Source organism: Dipodomys merriami, unplaced genomic scaffold (genome assembly GCF_024711535.1).
Source record: "Dipodomys merriami isolate MVZ:Mamm:240054 unplaced genomic scaffold, mDipMer1.0.p SCAF_6, whole genome shotgun sequence".
Lineage (NCBI taxonomy): Eukaryota > Metazoa > Chordata > Mammalia > Rodentia > Heteromyidae > Dipodomys > Dipodomys merriami.
In genome coordinates this window covers 34,709,184-34,729,578 of record NW_027206179.1, presented here as the reverse complement: position 1 = coordinate 34,729,578, position 20,395 = coordinate 34,709,184, and the positions used below count along the sequence as shown (strand labels likewise).

At 40.6% G+C, this 20,395-nt stretch overlaps 1 protein-coding gene across 2 annotated transcripts in view; it reads left to right on the top strand.

Annotated features, from left to right (window-relative positions):
• Nucleotides 1–20,395, top strand: part of Scel (sciellin) — a 90,329-nt gene that overhangs the window by 25,350 nt on the left and 44,584 nt on the right. For both annotated transcript variants that reach the window (XM_070001948.1, XM_070001946.1), the window contains exons 6-9: nt 283–321; nt 1,542–1,622; nt 3,696–3,761; nt 18,721–18,801. In XM_070001948.1, coding sequence (XP_069858049.1) covers nt 283–321; nt 1,542–1,622; nt 3,696–3,761; nt 18,721–18,801 — 267 coding nt within the window. The remainder of the gene's footprint in view (nt 1–282; nt 322–1,541; nt 1,623–3,695; nt 3,762–18,720; nt 18,802–20,395) is intronic.

Below are 20,395 nucleotides of genomic sequence, written 5' to 3'. Positions count from 1 at the left end.
ATGGAACCCAACAAATTAAACATCATTAGGCTTAGACACCATACCCCGAATTATCTGAAGAAAAAAAATATATCCTTGGGATTCTAGTACAAGAGATTTTTTAAAAAATCATAAAATCACCTAACCAAATGTATTCAAATTTGAATCCTTTTTTTTTCTTTCTCTCAAATAATATCTAACCTCTCATAGTAATAGTTCTAAATTCATGGGCAAGTACAAATAATTGCATTATTAATTCTTCACTGTGTCTCATACTGTTTTTTCCCTTCTCTCTTTTACCAGAACTCTGTCCACGTTTAGACCACCGGAAACAGCCAAGTCGTACGTACTTTTTTAATTGATGTGTCTTTCTTTATACACATTCACAAAAGACCCCTGCCCCTACCCCAGCATCCAGGATTTACTGTTCTTAGGTCAAGTTAGTAGGAAGGGACATATTAAAAAAAAATCATCTCCCAAGGTTTACATATTTACCGCCTAGGATTCCACCAACCAAGTCTCCTGAGTATGGCTTTTACCATGTACCAAAAGTTAAGTCAATCCTTCTGTCTCCTTAAAAACAACAAAGGAAAACTCAAACAAACAAAAACACCTCTAGACTGTGTTTTTGCTTCTCCTTCTTTGGTACCCAACTCTTTTCCTCTTCTACAATTCATTCCTCCCCAACTTCTCTTAAATCTACAGCTTCTCCTTCAGAGCACACTGAGTTGTGATATCACAAATGTGCTCGAAGTGTATCAGTTGAAAAGTATTTTCCCTGACATGCATTCCTGGCATTTACAAGTAACCTAAATCAGGTAGATTTCATATCCTTTTTTCTTTTCTTTTTCCTAGTCCCAGAGCTTGAACTCTTGGCCTAAGTACTGTCCCTGAGCTTTTGTGCTCAAGGCTAGCCCTCTTCTGCTTGAGGCCACTTCTGGCTTTTTTGGTTAATTGGAGATAAAACCTCTCATGGACTTTCCAGCTCAGGCTGGCTTCAAACCACTATCCTCAGAGCTCAGCTTTGAGTAGTTAGGATTACAGGTGTGAGCCACTGGTGCCTGGCTTTGAATCCAAGTTTTAATGTGTATTTATATAGAAATCAGTTATGTCATGCTGGACCATAGCTATGGATACAGGTACAAACCTGGCTAGGACGAAGTGGAAAGTGAACCCTTAAATATGTGTGATTTATCTATTTTTCTTACACTCACAACTGTTAAGGCAAGCAATCACAGTATAATTGTGTTAGCCACCATGTAATTCAAGCGATTCAGAAGAGTTGTAGCACACCAGAATTCATTGGCCTGAATTTTTAGATCGTTAACATTACATGACGAATAGCTGCTACATTCACTTCCTGCAGTTTTTAACTAGTTATGAAATGACAGTTTTCAAAATAGGTTAAGGAAGGAAGAACTAGTTTTGGTTGTTTTTCTGTCCTCCAATGAAATTCTTCCTGGAGAGTAGAGATCAGGAGTAGATGACAAAGTTTTTGTTTTTGCTTTTTTTGTTTTATAAGGTGGAGGTGGTGATGATTTGTTATTCTTACCTTTAAATAGGCAACCTGGGAGCTTGCTGGATGTGAACACCACCAATCGCACGGCTTTTACCACTGTTGCAACCCCTGTGAAGAAAAAGAGGTATGCTGGGCTTCTTGACCTGCCTCTTGCTTACGTCTGCAAAGGACTCTCCTTTTTCATCCTGTATACCAACTCCTGCTGTAGACCAACTCATGTAGGCGACACACAGGTGCATCCTCCTCTTCCTCTCCTCCAGTACCTGCATGCTGCTGTCTTCAAACCCCAGTCTCCTTTTCAAATACTCCACTTATCCAAAGGTCAAAGTTTTACCACTGGTCTAGAGCCTAAGCCCTCTATGTACTTTGTATGTGTGGGGGAGGGGTATGTGTGCGAGCATGCATATGTGCATGTGCGCAGTACTGGGCTTTGAACTCAGGGACTTGCAGTTGCTAAATAGGCATGCTAGCACCTGAGTATACATCCCCCAGCCTTCTCTGTAGGTAATTGTTTGAATGGGAAGCCCAGATGTTAAAGGATGGTCTGTCTCAGGCACCTGTTTTATAGACTCTTTCTACGATGACAGTCTTAACCTAAATAATGGTCACCTGTGACGGCTCTGAAACCCAGCCTTATGCATTCCTTCCGCCTTGGTTTTGCTGGCTAGGATGGACCAACTTCCAAAGGCAGAGCCAGAGGTGGTCTCTGGGGACCCCTGTGTGCCTTTGTGTGACTGTCACCTTTTCCAGCTTGTCCTGGGCAGCCTCTTACATGCAGCTTGGGTTGAGCTCCATGCTTCTACCTCTAGGCCTGGAGGAAGAGACCCTCCAGGGGGTATGAGTCTCTTCACAGGACAGAGCACGATATGGGTAGAGATTTTTCATGTTAAAGAAAACACGGTGCTTGGGAATCATGATGTACCTGGCAAGTCAGCACACTTATGCCTTGGTGCTTGAGCATTGTCCTGTTTTCTTTGTGTGAACAGCTAGAGTAGAGTACATGGTTAGGGTTTTTGATGGATGGGGTGTCTTCTCTCTCTCTCTCTCTCTCTCTCTCTCTCTCTCTCTCTCTTTCTCTCTCTCTCTCTCTCTCTCTCTTTTTCTCTCTCTCTCTCTCTTTAAGGATGTCATAGATTGTTAATTTGGTTTATTTTTAGTGTTCATTAAGATGAATTAATTGTGAAAAGTTTTCTTATGCTATTTACATACCTGCATTTAACATACTTAGATCAAATTCATCCCTGGCTATATTATTCTTTCTTAACCTTCCTCCCTGATTTTAGCAGGTTTTAGTAGGTTTTATTATAATATTTCTCAGTATATTCACCCTCCATCACTGTCTTTTTTTTTCTCCTAGTCTCACCTACTGACACCCACCAAACAGTCTCTTTTACATGAAGGATTTCTTTTTCATTAAGCTTAGAGCTGAGATTAGCTTTGTTGTGATGGTCACTTATGTTTTCATGATTTCCATCAGAGTTTTCTGTCATAAGCTTTAAAAAAACCTATTTTGATTGAGCATAAGATTTTTATTTCAGCCAGGCACCAGGTGGCTCACGCCTGTAATTCTAGCTACTCAGGAGACTGAGATCTGAGGATCACCATTCAAAGCCAACCCAGGCAGGAAAGCCCCTAAGAACTCTTATCTTCAATTAATCACTCAAAAAACCAGAAGTGGAGCAGTAGCTCAAAGTGGTAGAACAGTAGCCTTGAGTAAAAGAGCTCAGGGTCAGCTCCCAGGCCCTGAGTTCAAGCTTCACAACCAACAAAAAAACACAAAAGAGGGGCAGGAACAGTGTCCAGGACCCAGAACTGGCAAAAAAATAGTTATTTCTATTATGATATAGTTCAGGTAGAAAACTAGGGAGTACACCTACTTGTAGATTGACTAGTTTTTATCCTTTTCTAATTTCTTCAGCTTTCTTTTGAAAGAAAACTTCTGCATTGCTTAGTGCTAAAGGAAATTAAAAAATAATAAAAATAAGATTTTACTCTGGGGAGTGAATAGCCTTAAATGGAGGGTAGTTACTTCCTATTTTATTTATGATGTAATGCTCATTTATATTTCCAAGGACTTCTATAAAAGTAATTCCATTGTCTTTTTGGCGGTCAAATTATTTCCAGCTTTGCCTGACAGCACTGAGGGCGGAGCAGCCTTTCAAGTGCGCTGTTTATAACTAATGTCATCTCTTTCCAGACAGTCCTGGTTCCCGCCACCACCTCCGGGTTACAGTGCCACCCCTAGCACGGGAGCCAGCAGAAGGTAAGGGGAAAGTGTCACAGTTAATTGCTATGCCACTAAATGGAAGAACATGCTAGGCCTTGACAACGTATAATTGTTGACGCTTTGGAATAAATTGGAAGCAATTTTGTGAGCTCCGAGCTATGAAGGAAAACAGTGCATGGTGAGACTGAGGTCAAGGCTGACATCCTTGGTAGGACATCAAACAACAAGGGCGAAGCAGGTGGCTAGACTCATTTGCAGTGCTTGCTTGGCGGAGTACCACACAATGGAAGTGTCATGGTCTCCCAATGCTGGAGGCTGGAACTGCCAGGTCAAGGTATGGGCAGGGTTGGCTTATTCTGAGGGCTGGAGGGAGATACTGTTCCAAGCCCTTCCTGGCGGTGGGTGGATACCTGGCGCTCTCTGCCATTCTCTGCTCTGAACAAACATTCCTCATGCCAGTCTTCATCGTCACACCATCTTCTGCCAGTGTGTGTGTTTGAATCCAAATTAATTTTTCTTTAAGACCACCAGTCATATTGAATTAGGGGCCATTCTATTCCAGTATCTCATCCTAGCTTAACTAATTGCATTCACATAACCCCTGACAGTGGCGATGGAAGTCACACACCATCCGGGGAGTCCAGTGTCCTTAGCTAGATGACAGGCTGCATTGAGTTTTGATGGCTATGGGGTGAGACATGGGACACATTCCTTATTAGTGACATGGAGTTGTATTTGTTATTGGTGGGAGCAGTTAGTTTAACCAAAATGTTTATAGAGAGCCAGGCACAGTGGCTTCCACCTGTAATCCTAGATACTCAGGAAGTTGAGATCTGAGGATAGCAGTTCCAAGCCAGCCTGCAGGAAAGTCGGTGAGATTCTTATCTCCAATAAATTACTCAGAAGACATTGGAAGTGGCACTGTGGCTCAAGTGCTAGCCTGGAGCACAAAGAGGCTTAGGGACAGCGCCCAGACCATGAGTGCAAGCCCCAGGACTGGAAAAAATAATGTTTCTAGAGATAAATATATAAATACACAGATCAAATTATAGAATATGTAGGACAGTCACGATGTGGAGTTGTCTTCTTTTAAATTTTTTTACTCTTAAACTTGTTCACCTACAGGTGACTCCCATAATATGAGCTGTCAGCTTTGGGTTATAGTTCCATTTTATTTCCCCTCTGCCTGTTAATTAGGTATTTCTCTATGAGCAATTCCTTTCACAGAGGAAAAGAGAGGAAAACGTGTACCAAGATTTCTACAGCTTACAATTTTCTTTTTCTGGGAACATTATAGATCTATCCAATTTAGTTTTTTTCAATGTGTGTATATGTGGGCACCAGTATTGGGGTTTAAACTCAAGTCCTGAGTTCCCTCCCTCCCTCCCTCTTTTCCTTCCTTCCTTCCTTCCTTCCTTCCTTCCTTCCTTCCTTCCTTCCTTCCTTCCTTCCTTCCTTCCTTTTCTCTTTTCTCTTTTCTCTTCTTTCCTTTCTTTCTTTCTTTCTTTCTTTCTTTCTTTCTTTCTTTCTTTCTTTCTTTTTTTCTTTCTTTCTTTCTTTCTTTTCTTTCTTTCTTTCTTTCTTTCTCTTTCTTTCTTTCATACTTTCTTTCTCTCTCTCTCTTTCTTTCTTTTTTCATTTTTTTTTCTCAAGCCCAGAGATCTACCACTTGAGCCATAGCCCCTCTTCTGGCTTTTAGGTGGTTAATTAGAGATAGTCTTATGGATTTTTCTTCCCAGGCTGGCTTCAGACCACAATCCTGAGATCTCAGCCTCTTGAGTAGCTAATATTGCAGGAGTGAGCCACCAGCACCCAGCTCAATTTTGTTTTGGTAGACAATAACAAGTGCTTATCTTAGAAATATTTGTTTCCTTTTAAAATAACTTATCTTGATCTTTCCCTCATTGGCCTGATATTAATACAAGCAATCATTTTAGTAAGCCACTGGGTAAAAACTGTGTAAAAACCGATGCCAGGATTCTTCATGAGTCAACGTCTCCCACTTCTACTGCCTTTGCGCCTGTGGATAGCTGTTTGCCCAGAATGAGGAGTGCCTGGCTCTATGCCCTTACAATGTGTGCATTGCTGGATGTGATTTACATGGAAGATGAAATGAGTTACAATGCTCCTATTTTTTGATTCCTGGCTCACATCCATAGCTAAGGAAAAGAGGAGATTGTTAGGTTTCATGATCAATTTAGATCTCTATTTCCCTTTTGAGTCGCAGATTATTAATATAATGACTAAACTGAAAGACATCTCTTTGAGCATCAGGGATAATGTCTTGCCAAGTTTTGGGGAGAAGGAGAAAATAATAGCAGTACAGCAATGGCTTTGATTGTAAAGTGTTCTTTCCTTGAAGCTCTCAGAGCACTGCTCATATTTCTTACCTTCATGCCAGTACATTCTCAAAGCTGATAAATAGGCTTTTTAAAAATTAAATTCTGAAACACAGAAGAAATCATTAAATGATGAAAGGGAATAAAAGCTTCGAAAAGAGATCTTTGCCTCCAGAGAAGCCCAATGAAAATGAAAATAGGTCAAAAAAAGATAAAAATGAGACTCTGATTCTTACCACTAGATAATAGCCCAAGCTTATTTCTTTTATCTATCAGGAGTACCCAGCTCTCCTGCTTCCCTGCCTTCCCTCTTATTGCTCCAAAAGAATTTCCCCTTAATCCCAACATCCTGACTCTCATCTCTGCTTGTTTTGCAAATATGTTTTCCCTACCTAAGCTTTCTCTGAAACTTCATTTTCTTTTTTCTTTCATTTTTCATTAGCATTCATTAATAGTATAACAAGGCTTCATTGTGACAATTTCTTAGATACGCGTAGTGCTTTTTGAACACTGTCTCTGAAATTTCATGTTCATCTGTTTATTTTCTTTTAGAACACTTGGAAAAATACACAGATTTCCTTTTTATTTCAGGAATGAATTTTCTGCCTGACCTTTCTTCCCATGCTCCTTTTAAACCAACGATCATTTCCTCCTTTGTTAGCTAATATATTTTGGAAGAAATGGAATGTGTTGTTGGCACAGCATATGAATATCACCCAAAGAGATTCAAGCAAACTTACTATCAATATAACTCATAACATCATCTATCTATCTATCTATCTATCTATCTATCTATCTATCTATCTATCTATCTATCTATCTATCTATCTATCTTCATCATCATCATCATCATTATTTCTTTTTTTTTATTTGGTCGGTTGTGGGGGCTGAACTCTGAGCCTGGGCATTATCCCTCAGCTCAAGGCTAGCATTCTACCACTTGAGCCACAGTGCCATTTCTGGATTTTTTTGTTTACGTGGCGCTGAGGAATTGAACCCAGGGCCCAATGCATATGAGGCAAGCACTCTACCACTGAGCCACCTTCCCAGCCCTCATTATCTATCTTTATATACATATATATACTTGTGACTATATAAGTCTGCATTTAAGTCTATACTTATTTCTATATCTACATCAATAACTATCCACTTAACAAGAGGCAAGTGAGGTCAATCTGAATTTAAATAACCATGTGCCAGATTTAAAATAATTTTTGTTTTTGTCGGTTGTGGGACTTGAACTCTGGGCCTGGGTGCTGTCCCTCAGCTCTTCAGCTCAAGGCTAGCACTCTACTACTTGAGCCACAGAGCCACTTCCAGTTTTCGGAGTGGTTTATTGGAGATTAGAGTCTCAAGGACTTTCTTGCCTGGGCTGGCGTTGAACCACAATCTTCAGATTTCAGTCTCCTGAGTAGCTAGGATTACAGGCATAAGCCACTGCACCCGGCCAGTTTTAAAATAATTTAAGACAGAAAAATCACATTCTATTTCCTATGAAATGTATCATTTTATGTGTGAGGTACCTTAATCTCAAAATGAAAGAGTTAAACAGCTGATTAAACAAATTTGAGGGGTTAAGAGTTGGCTAATTTTGAAAGTCTCTTACCCCATTTTTTGGTAGCTATTAAAGAGATATGCCTAACTCAGACAGCAAGACATGGCATGTAAAGATTCAAATGTAAGTAGCTTCTTATCCTTACCAGCTGATTTCTAAGGTTGCTTTTGGGTTATCTTGCTTTTGGCCCTTGGGCTGGAAATGTTCTCTGAGAACAGAAATGACCAACGTAGCCTTTTGAATTATCCACAATATGCCAATAAGATTGAATCTTCTGAAATCTTACCAAAAGCCTTTATAACATGTATTTCCTTTCCCTGTTAACCAAGAGAGAATATATTATTCCTTGTGGTCTTCAATTGTTTCTTCTCCCACCTCCCTGGGTCCAATGCCTACCCTACTGAATTTTATTTTAACTACATTTGAATCTTACGAAGTAGCCTCCTCAGAATTTTCTAGCCCTACTGGCAATCCATTAGGTCCAGCCCAGGCTTTCCATGCCCATTTTCCACTCTTGCCAGTGGCTCTTGTAAACTGTTCCACCCAAGGTGGAGGACTCTTGCTGAAGACTCTTCACTGATCCTGCAGTCCTTGTGACTAGTTGAGCTATTCACACCTCTACTATAATCTTAGTCAATGACCTGAGAACTAGTCCCCCACCACACTCTTCTTTATCTTTTCTTTCTTATGTAGTTTCTTCCTTTCTCTCTCTCCCCTCCTCCCTCTCTTTCTCTCTTTATTTATTTACTTATTTATTTTTTCAGTTGTGGAGCTTGAACTCTGAGCCTGGGCGCTGTCCTTCAGCTCTTCAGCTCAAGGTGAATGTTGTACCACTTGAGCTACAGTGCCACTTCCAGTTTTCTGGTGGTTTATTGGAGATAAGAGTCTCATAGACTTTCTTGTCCAGGCCGGCTTTGAACTGTGATTTTCAGATCTCAGCCTCCTGAGTAGCTAGGATTACAGGCATGAGCCACAAGTGCCCGGCCTCCCTCTCTTTTTAATGCCAGTGCTGGGGCTTGAATTCAGCTATTTCTCACTGTCCCTCTTCATGTTTTCATGAAAGGCTGGTGCTCTACCACTTGAACCATGCCCCCACTTATGGCTTTTTGATGGTTAATTAGACATAAAAGTCTCTCCGTTTTGTCTCTTTGGGCTGACTGTGAACCTTGGTTCTCAGATTAAAGCCTCCTGAGTAGTTAGGATAACAGGCCTGAGCCACCAGTTCCTGAATTGATTTTTTTTCTTTTCATTTGTAAGCCAATTTTCCTTTGTCTCTTTCCTACTTCCTCATCTTCTACCAACCATTGATGCCACTAAGACTCAGAGGATCAGAGTTCCTCTTCCTGTCTTCTGCGTACTTTCCAGCCATGTCTACACCAGTCAGCAGTCACTTGTATTGTCTGCTCTCATTTATATCCACTTCAGATCCCTGGGCCTACTTAACGCTTTCAAAAGCACTGTAAACTCAACATATTCATAGTGCAATCCAGAATTCTCCATCCTAACCTGGTCTTTTATCTCAGTAAATAACTCTGTCCTCCAGGCACTTGACACTATGCAGACCTGAACCTATTTTTGTTCATATTTTTCTCCTTAACCACGTATATCCAACCCCTTGGCAAATTCTGTCAGTTATCTCCTTCATGCTTCTTGAATCCATATGCCTCTTTCCATTTCCATCATCTTCATCATAGCTTCCCTGGATTAACAAGATAAACAATGCCTTCTCTAGATACAGTTGATAAAGTGATGTATACAAAAGAATAATTGCAATGTGTAACAAGTGTATAAAGCTAACAATGAGAATGATTTTTTTTATATCATCTTAGAATAAAGATCCAAGTCCTTAGCACTGACTATTGGCACTTACCTCCAGCCCTCATAAATTTCCTTTGCTCTTTGGTTAACACTTACTTACTTTTTTTTTTGTCAGTCTTGGGCTTGAACTTTGGGTCTGAACGCTGTCCTTCAGCTCTTCATCTCAAGCCTAGCACTCTACCACTAGAGCCACTGCGCCACTTCCAGTTTGAGTGGTTTATTGGAGTTAAGAGTCTCACAGATTTTCCTACCCAGGCTGGCTTTGAACTGTAATTCTCAGATCTCAACCTCCTGAGTAGTTAGGATTACAGGTGTGAGCCTGGCCACTTCCTCTGTTTTAAATGCACTATTCTTCCAAAATCTGTAGACCATGAACACACACATCTCGTTCTATGTGCAATGCTATCTTTCCTTCAAAAGTTCTTGTGGCCGTATTTGTTTTTCATCTGAGTTCTATTTAGGATTTTACTTCGAATTGATCTCTGTTCTGTTCTCTCAGTTTGACACTAACCTGTAGTTTTTGATTTGTGTAAGTGCTGCTTGGGTAAGGATTTATTTACTTAGTGCCAGTATGGGGGCTTGAACTGAGGGCCTGGGCTTTGTCCTTTGGCTTTTTCACTCAAAGCTAAAGCTCTACCACTTATGTATATCTCCTGGCTTTTTAAATAGGAGGTGAGAGTCTCATGGTTTTTCCTTCTGGGACTGTCAGATCTCAGCTTCCTACAGTATGAGCCATCAGCACCCATCTATGTATAAAGTTTTGATAAAGATTTAGAGTAGTGGCCACATATTGGACAAGCCTAGACTAAGGGTCAAAAAACAGAATCTCAGACATCCCTGTTTGTAAGTTCTTTTTTTGGGGAGGGGAGGGGGAGTCCGGTCGTGGGCCTGAACTCTGGGCCTGGCACTGTCCCTCAGCTCTTCAGCTCAAGGCTAGCGCTCTACCACTTGAGCCACAGTGCCACTTCCGGCTTTTTTTCTTTTTGCTTATGTGGTGCTGAGGAATTGAACCCAGGGCCTCATGCATGCAAGGCAAGCGCTCTACCACTGAGCCACCTTCCCAGCCCTGTTTGTAAGTTTTCTCATCATCTCATTTGATATTTCTCTACAGAAATGTTGCTGCCACTTCCCGTTTTCTCCTTTTCCACTCAAATTCCTGATCAATACCAATGCCAGGTGGTTTTGTTCTTTGCTGTACCTAGAACAACAACCAAATATGATACATGCTTACAATCAAACAAGATACATTCACTCTTTGAGAGGAAGCCTAGACTACAGTTTTCTTTTTTCATGTTATTTCACATCAACATGTGTTCCTGTCCACACTTAAAGCCTCAAACTGTCATTGACCTCCCTGTCTTCCTTAACACCCCTTTATTCAATCATTATTGTAATAAATTAAAGAGATCAGGGTGCTGAACCCAGAAAATGTATTACCACTAGGTGGCAGTAGCTTGCCATAAGCATAATTTGGTTGGTGCTTTGACCAGTCAGTCACCTGCTTAGGGAGTCAACTTGTAACAGGGAGGATTCTCAAGGACAACTGCAAGGGCGGTGGAGGCCCACCATCTAGATGTGTAGGAGGACACGGGCCCTCTGAGCGGAAGAAGAGTCAGAGAGGGAGCTCCCATGTGTAAGTTCATGCCACTCTTTAGCATAAAGTTGTTGCCTGTGGAGAAGATAATAAAGAACAAGTGTGGAACCTTAATGTATGTCAATTGTCAGTGGAGAACTAGAAAACTGATACCAGACTATTACTGTTAGCTGGTGAATATAAGGTGAAATGAGAGGCAGGTAGGGTGGACGTAGAGTGGGTTGAGGGATTCCACCATCTAATTAATACCACTACACCATCCCTTAAGCCTGGCATGAATCCCATTTCCTCTCATAGCTCCTGCAGCTCTTGATATAAGTGTGTGTGTGTGTGTGTGTGTGTGTGTGTGTGTGTGTGTGAGAGAGAGAGAGAGAGAGAGAGAGAGAGAGAGAGAGAGAGAGAGAGAGAGAGAGAGAGAGAGAGAGAGAGAGAGAGAGATTCCTGAGCCTTGAACTCCAGGCCTGGCGCAGTGTCCCTGAGCTTTTTTGCTCAAGGCTAGTGCTCTACTACTGGAGTTGCAGCTCCATTTCCAGCTTTTTGGTGGTTAATTGGAGATGAGAGTCTCAGGGAATTTCCTGCCGGGACTGGCTTCAAACTAAGATCTGCAGAACTCAGCCTCCTGAGTAAGTAGGATTACAAGCGTGAGCCATGGGAACCCAGCCCCATGAGGTTCTTTTTGCTATCTAGAATCAGAAATCTTATTGTCGATGATCCCCTTGTGATAAAGAATAGTGTGCCAGCTTGAAACATCATTTAACTTTTATTCAGCTAAATGTCATCATTTTTCAACTTTAATAATTATCTTTAAAAGTATTTGTACAAAGGGGTTTTAATTCATCATGTCAGTTTATGAATATAGTGCATCTCGATCTACGTTACCCCTTTCATCCTGCTTTCCCATCTCTTCCAACCCCACCCCACCCTTCAATTGGCATCGGTATATAAGCCTTTGCAAGATTACATAAACATATTCACAGCATTTTATCAATATGTACATCTCAATTCATTGATTTTAAGTATCCACAAGATAATTTCTTTCAAGTTGTTATCCTGTTTGTGTAGTTGGGCCTTATTTCTGTGTACTTAAATACTTTTCTTTTCCCTCTCTCCTTTCTACACACCCTAAACCAAAAAAAAAATTTTTTTTGATCTCTGGCTATGAGCTAAGAAAATAGTTTGCTAGCTGTCTGGCACTTGGATATGTGAAACACCCAGTCCTGGCTTCAGGAGTCTCAACATCTATCCGGGTACCATTTTGAGTCAGGATCACTACACAGGCTTGGGCCTGACTGAGAGTGTGGCTCTTGGAAAGATCATGACTGCAAAAGGTAGGAACAGATACAACATATGGTGTGTGTGTGTGTGTGTGTGTGTGTGTGTGTGTGTGTGTGTGTGTGTGTAAAAAGAGGCAAACGAGGATGCATCTGGAGTCCATTGGCTCAAAAGACAGTGCTTAAGAAACACATCAGAGAATGAGTAAGAGTGAGCCAGGAGCAGGGGTAGAACAGAGCTGAGGTTGTAATGCTGGTGAGCATTGCATGAGCACTAGTATGTGATTGTGGGTGTGCACAAATGTATGTGTGTGTGCATCTATGTAGGTGGAGCAATGATCTCTTCTTCCAAGGGAATTTTCTGCATTTGTAACCAAGAAAGCCAATGTTTGTCAACGGACAAACATCTGTTAGCATGGGACATGCTGGGTAGATATCGATTGTTTGTGGTAAGATTAAATAACTTTTCAGTCTCCTATTTCTAGTTTAATAGCTAGTGCTGTGTTGTTCTGCAGTTTGCACTCTGACCATGTGCTAGAGACTGTGACACATATGTGAAAGTTTACCTGTCATCCATGTGGAAAATGATGGGAAGGTCATTTTAAAAAGTGTCAGACAGCCTGACACAAAGAAGTTTATCTGCCATCAGTAGTGCATGCGCTAATATTTCAAACTCTTAAACTCTTTCCCATGGTCTCTGAGCCCTTTCAGAGTAATCACATTTGCTAGACTCAAGCCAGAGGTGAAGTGGACAAGAATGCCACTTAGGAGACATAGAATCTGGGAATATCAGTCTAGAAACTTGGCATTAAACTGCTTTCTGCCTTCCAAACCCACTGGTAAAACTTGATAAATTCAAATGCTTCTGGCTCTGTATTTAGATGGTTTGAAGGTTCAGTGATTAAAGGTCATTGTAGGTCCACTTGAGAAATCCATTCATTAAAGCAAACAGACAGTATAGACAGTGAGTGCCATCCAGAATATTGATTTAAGAAGCACAATATAACCACTACCAACAAAACCTATTTGTCAATTACAGAGACAAAAAGAAATAGTGGATGAAATATGATATTTCTTACCTGTTACCATTGTTTCTCATCCTTACTTTTTTAAACCTCTTCTTTTGTTTGAATTTTTTTTATTATCATTAAGTAATTGTACAAAGGCATTGCTAATTTACAAAGCAGTTTATGAATATAGTGCATCAGAATAAACCTCTTCTTTGTTAGTGTTTTTCACTTACAGTTAGCTGACTGGTGTGGTTAGAGGAGAAAAAGAAATCCTGATTGAGAAGGGAAGTTTCCATGACAACCTTGCACTATAGTTATATTTTTCTGTCTGTAACTATAAATGGTAAAATGTAACCTTTCTAATTATGCTTCAAAAAATTTTTAACTCTATTGGTACTGAATCCTCTATAAAATTCAATTCCTTGCTGCACAAAAATATTAGATTTGATTTTTATCCCAATCCAAAAAAATCTTTAAATTAACTAGCATATTTTTTTTGTGAAAATTAAGACTGTCTGACACTCAATAAAGCATTACAGTGACATGTGAAAGGCGGCTGGGGAGGTGGCTCAGTGGTAGAGTGCTTGCCTTGTGTACGCATGAGGCCTCAGCACCACATAAGCAGAAAAAGCTGGAAGTGGCACTGTGGCTCAAGTGCTAGAGCACTAGCCTTGAGTTCAAGCCCCATGACCAACAACAGCAACAAAGAAACATGTGAAAACAATTAAAGTATTAGCTAGAGATAAAGTTTATTGTTTCTAAAGTGTTGCTTGATAGCTAGCCATCAGAGGCATGCAAATCAAAAGTACACTGAGATCCCATCTCCCCTGAGTTGGTCAGAATGGTCAACATGAAGGAAGCAATGTAGGGATGTAGGGGTTGTGGGGAGGAATTCCTATCCATGACTGGTGAAAATGTGAATTAGTCCTGCTACTGTGGGAATCAGTACAAAGGTTCCTCAAAAAATGAAAACCACCCTGCTATACCTTTCCTGGACATTTACTTGATGGAATCTTCCTGTATACCCATGTTTACAGTAACACTCTTCACAATAGCCAGGTCAGGAAATCTCCTAGATGCCAATAAACAGACGAAAGAAAAAGAAAATGTGGAAATTTACTCAATTTTCTGAGCCTTAGTGAAAATAAAATAAAATCATACCCCCAAGTTATACGTATGGATGAAACCAAAGACTGTATGTGAGAACTTAGTAAAGATGGAGGATTAATGAGACTCCATCAGTCATAAATTCCAGCTCAGATTAAAATTCTGAAACAAAAGCAAGACACAATGAAATGTGGAAAAGAAATACATAAATATGAGGAGGTAGAACCTAGCTGTTCTGTTACAGTAACAGAAATGTTCACAAAGTCAGTTGGAACCAAAGTCTCAGAACCAAAAGGGTTGTTGAAAAATACCAGGATGGAATGAAATGATCTTCCCAACAGCTTGTGGAGTAACATAAACAGCCTTCCTTGCAGCGATTGCTTTTAACTCCGGCCTTTGTCATACAATCTGCAAGTTTTCATGAAAACTGCCTTTTCATTCCTCAAACTCTTCCTTGCATTATTTGCTACCAGACCCTGTGCAGGACTTGCAGAGTGAGGGAAGGGCACGGGGGATGGGGGATGGGCGGTCAAGCTTCAACTTTGTGTCTTAAAAGAGAATTTAATGGGGGTCATTCCAATAAATGTCTCTTGTTTCCTCCTCTTTACAACACAGCTTCCTGCCTGGCTCTTGCATTCTAATCCCCTTGCTTGGCTCCTGTGGTGCTCTCTGGCATGGCATAAATGACTTTTCTCATCTTCCCCTGACCCCACCCCCTACACACACACACATACACACACACACACACAGGTTCTCATCTGTGACTAGCCTTGTAGAGATGCAAATGAAACCCCCCTCCAGCTGAGTAAAGTCCTATTGAATTGCACAACTCCTGCTCTAGCAAGGAAGAATCATTTATCATCTAAGTAGTATTCTCAGCTATTCTTGCCAGTTCAGTTCTTCTTGACTCCTTCCTTTTCTTTCCTGAGCAATCCGCAAACTAGATCTCACTTTTCTCTACTCATGTCTTTCTCCCATACCTACCCAATCAATACTGGTGGAGGACTTAGGCATTCTACCATAGTCTGGCATAAACAAAGCCTGGCATCATACCATTTCTCCTATCTTGCCTGTCTTCAGGCATCCAGTGCCCTATGCAACCCTGTTATTATCCAGGACAGATTCTTTCCTTCTGCCTTTTCTCTGTGTTTGCGAGGAAACATTCAATCAGCTACTCGACACAGATATGCTATAGAATATTACTGGATGTGTATGCCCAACATCGGGACACTTTGGGAGAAAAAAAAAAAGATGGTATCATTACAGGTGAAATAAGCTCCATATATTGACATTAAACTAGGACAGAGATACTACTTCTCTGAATATTATTATCGTGCCCTCCGTCTCTGCCCTGCTGCTTCAGAAGCCACCATCAGTACAGGAGCCAGGAGATACTGCGCTGTACTGCTCCCATTGCCTGTCACCCAGAGTCTTCACCGCTCCCTCACCATACACTGCCAAGCAGCCTTCAGACTAAGTGTGTGAGTACCACACACCAGCATGCATGGCATTAGCACCTACAGTCGGGATTGTTCTCACCACTGGGACCAGCACTCACCCCAAACCGAACGACATCCCTATGTCCAGCCTTCCATCCATGATTAGCAAAGACACCTTATGCCCCCCACTGAATGGTCATGAACCTTTCTTTGGATTCTCCCTTACTGGAACTTCCACTGAGGGGTGCTTTTTCCTTAATCACACATATCAGAAGGGCTTGTTTGGGGCTCAAAGGGGGTCTTGTTTGTTCCCATTGCCATTTCCTGTCCATTTACCCCCCCCCCCCCATTCCCCTCTCCTTTGAAGCCTTGTTGTCAGGAGCTTCTCCTCCTCACCTCTGCAGCCTCTGAAGGTCTGTGAGTCACTCCACCTCATTCTTTGGAGACTTTGGCCTCAGACATTCTGTCTTTCACAAACACCTCTTGCCTTTGCTACTGCATTAGGAATGTCAGTATCCCAATGGAAAACCCTTTCCCACTCTGGCCTACATGCAAGACAGCCATTCCAGGAATCCCTCACCTCAGCCACAGCTTTTGGCTCTTCCTACAATCCTTCTCTCCTCATTTCCTATTTCATATATTATTTTTTCTCTCTCTCTCTCCTTATCTCCAACACCTGCTCATCCTTCTCACTTTAATTAATGTCTGCCATTCATTTTGTGTTGAGAAAACAAAAGTAAACAACAGAGAACTTTCTGTACCCAAGGGGGTCCCTGGAGTGTCAGCCTTAAACCAAAAAACAACAGGACAGTGCCCAGCCCCTGATTTTAAAACCCAGTAGTGACTTGGAGTCCACCATTTATCAAGAATATCCATCTAGCAATTCCCCTTACTCTGCATCAATGATTCGCTGGATCATTCTTCGCATCACATCTATATGCAGCAATGATCTGCCGTAGACCATCTAACTCCAGCTAGCTAACCGTTCTTCTCTTCCCTCTTCATTACAAAACTCCTACTCCAATCTTTCTGGTGTTTTGTCTTCCATTTTCTTCTAAATCCATTCCTATAATGTCACCTCCCCAACAGTCTATCAATTCTATCAAGGATTACCAATGACCCCCTTGCTGCCAAAGTTATGCTAATTTCCCAGTCCTTGCTTAACATGGTCTATTGGTAGCATTCATTCTGCAGAGCCAGTGACCTTCTTGAAAGGTTTTGCTTGATTGGCTTGGAGGTTACCACACTCTCCTGTTCCTCATCTTTTCTCCTTGGCCACTCCTCCTCAGGCTCATCCACTGTTCCCTTCTATTCTTGATCTCCAGACAAATACTGTGGTATATACACATCCTCCCCTCCCTGCTCCCCCCCCCCCACCTTCCCTCCCTCTCTAGCTATGATAACTTCCTTGTTGATCACATCCCATCAAATACCATTTTCAAGTGGGTGAAAACAGTATCTAGACATTCTTCTGCAGGTAACCTCAGGGTTTATTCTGTCAGGTCCTGTGGGTCTTAGCTCAGATTTCACCTTCCTAAGAGACCTTCCAGGCCATTCTAAATAAAACAGTGTGCCCAGCCTTCACTCTGTCTCCTTACTCTGTTTTACTTTTCTATATGGACTCTTTCCCTCTGACATATACTAATTTGTATATTGAAAACCTTTTGAGAGCCAGGGGGCATTATCTAGCTCATAGAGTGCATTGCACATAGAAAGCTACCAAAGAGTGTTGGAGAAAAGCCTGATCTCATTCAGTCCTGACAATCCCCCAACAACCCTATTACAGAAGGATTATGACAGATGAAGAAATGGAATCAGGGTATCCCACTGTCACCCAGCTGGCGACTCATGCGGCCTGACTCAGTGCATACAGAGAGGCCAGGAGGAGCCATGCACTCACATTGCAGGGCTGTTCTCACTAGGTACAAATCCACTGGAGAGCTGGGTGCCCGTGGCTCAGGCCTGTAATCCTAACAACTCAAGAGCCTGAGATCTGAGGATCACAGCTTAAAGCCAGCCCAGGCAGAAAAGTCCCTATGAGACTCTTATCTCCAATAAACCACTCAAAAACCAGAAGTGGAACAGTGGCTCAAAGTGGTAGAATGCTAGCCTTGAGCAAAAGAGCTCAGGGACAGTGCCCAGGCCTTGAGTTCAAGCCCCACAACTGACCAAACAAACAGAAAAAAAACCTTACTGGAGTAGCAGTAGAAGGTGAGGCATGCCAAGCCTTCCGGAACAGCTGACTCCTTCCAAAATGTACTTGTAACTGGCCATCTCTATTCCTCCATCATAGAATTAAGGTAACCCAGAGGCTACGTGGTACTTTATCGGAAAGTTTCAGCTAATGATGTATCTTATACTTTGCTAGTGTCAAAATAGCCTATGTGACAATATGTATCAGATTTGGCTAAATGCTTCAAACCAACTTTACCTTGAGGTCTGTGAAATTTAAAGCTGTTTCCATAGCAGCCTGCTAGCTGACATAATTCCTAAAGAAGCTTATACGTTAATGCTCAAGAGCCATTTACTACGCTCATGTGCGGCCGACTGAAAATGCCATGATTTGATTGAGCTTAACATACTAGCAAATACTAAGCTATTTAAAGAAATTCATAGTGCAAGCATTAGTCCAAGAGTGCAGGGTTTCCAGTTTGGTTGCATGAACTTTTCAAATACCACATTTTAACTATTTGATCTCTAGAAAGTTTGTCCTCCTTGGCTTCTCAACTATGGTGCCTCTCACATATGGGAGTATAGAATGTAAGAGCTATTCTCATGTAGGCGATGAGTGCATTTAATGAACAGATCCCACATCCACCATCATTCCATGGTGAAATGAATTGCTGTTTTTCTGTTTCGAAGGGACTCAGCGGTTCACCCTCCAATACCTCCAAAACCCAGTTCTGCTGTTTCTTCTCCTGACCAGTTGAGACGGGATAATAGGTAAGATCGAGGACCTGGAGAATTTCTTGTCAAATTGAAGTTCCAGAGAAATAAGAAGTAGATTTGTGACCTGCTTTGTGCAAAGCCAGGATATGTTTTCTGTGCACATTCACCTGTGAAACACTCACAGGACTTTCCCTCATTTGACTTATCAACTCTTGATTTTGAATACTATTGTCTTATGGAAATACAGTTTCAAGACAGAAAATAAACCAATATTTGTGTTCAGGAAGTGTCCATCACACGGTTCCATAATCTTGAACCATTTTGCAAGACATACATTCCACATTTCCATGATCATTATTATGAGATTAAGAAATGGTATCTCACTGAAGACTGCATATATTAGATATGCTCGATTGCCTGCCTTTGGTTCTTTTGTATTTTTGCTTTTTTGATGGTGATTTTTTTGACACCATGTAAGACACAATTTGTCAAGCTATTCTTCAACAAGTCACAATTATGGAACTGTTCTTTAGTAAGAGGGTAACCAGCTAGAAAGTGCTGACCAACAAGCAGTACTGTGGCCCATCAAGCTTTCTTCTGGTGATGAAAACTGGCTATAAACTTCTATTCAGTAAAACTTCACAGAATCTTTGAAATTTTGTCCTTAGGATGAGAGCATAATTTTTTAATGAGGCAAGAGAATATTCTATCACAGAACTAATTAATAATATGGATTAGACTTATAACTTTTCATTTGTACAATACTTATAATTATCTCATAAAAATAACTTCTTAAGGTTTTATCTTACCTGATTTATCTTCTCGTAGTATTGAGCAATTAAGTCGTAATTTGAATAAGATTTCTTTAAAAAGCTGAGATAAATTGGCCTTTTATCACCTAAATTTTATTCTAAAATCAGTAGCACTAGAGCAATGAGCTTGTTTAGATTCAAAAGAAGCTAAATTTCACAGGAATTGGTCTTATCCAGTTTTACTACTCTCTTTTCTTTCTTCCACCAATGATCTGAAAAATAAAATTAGGACAACTTGCATGTGTTTTCAACCCTGATTACTTTAATCACAGCTAGATGATTTTAATGAAAGAATATGAAAGGGAAAGTTTTTTTAAATTTAATTAACACATGTCCTCCGGAGAACAAAAACTAGTTGAATGTAACTTCTTGAGAACAAGCAAAAGTGGATAAGTAGGTCACCCATGTTCTAAGAAAGAGAACAGAGGAAAAAAATCATATCACAAATTGATCAAGAGATATTGTATTCATAAACTACTTTGTTAAATGGCAATTCCCTTGTACAACTACTTAAAGATAATAAAAATAAAAGTTTTTAAAAAAGTGTAACAGAACCTTGCATAATTGAATGCTCTCTCTTCATTGTGGCCATTCTTAATGTGGTAGATGTATTAGTAATACAGATTTATTACCTTCTATGAGCAATAGCTTGCTTGATGGTATTCAGATGGGATAAGTCTTTAAGAAAAAAGTCATCCCTATGATATATGACAACAAAAAAGATTGTTACTATTGTAAAATACCATATCATTATTTATTATTTTATTATCATATATTATGTAATATATTATACATAGTATATAGTATACTCCACATATATAGTATATACTATATAT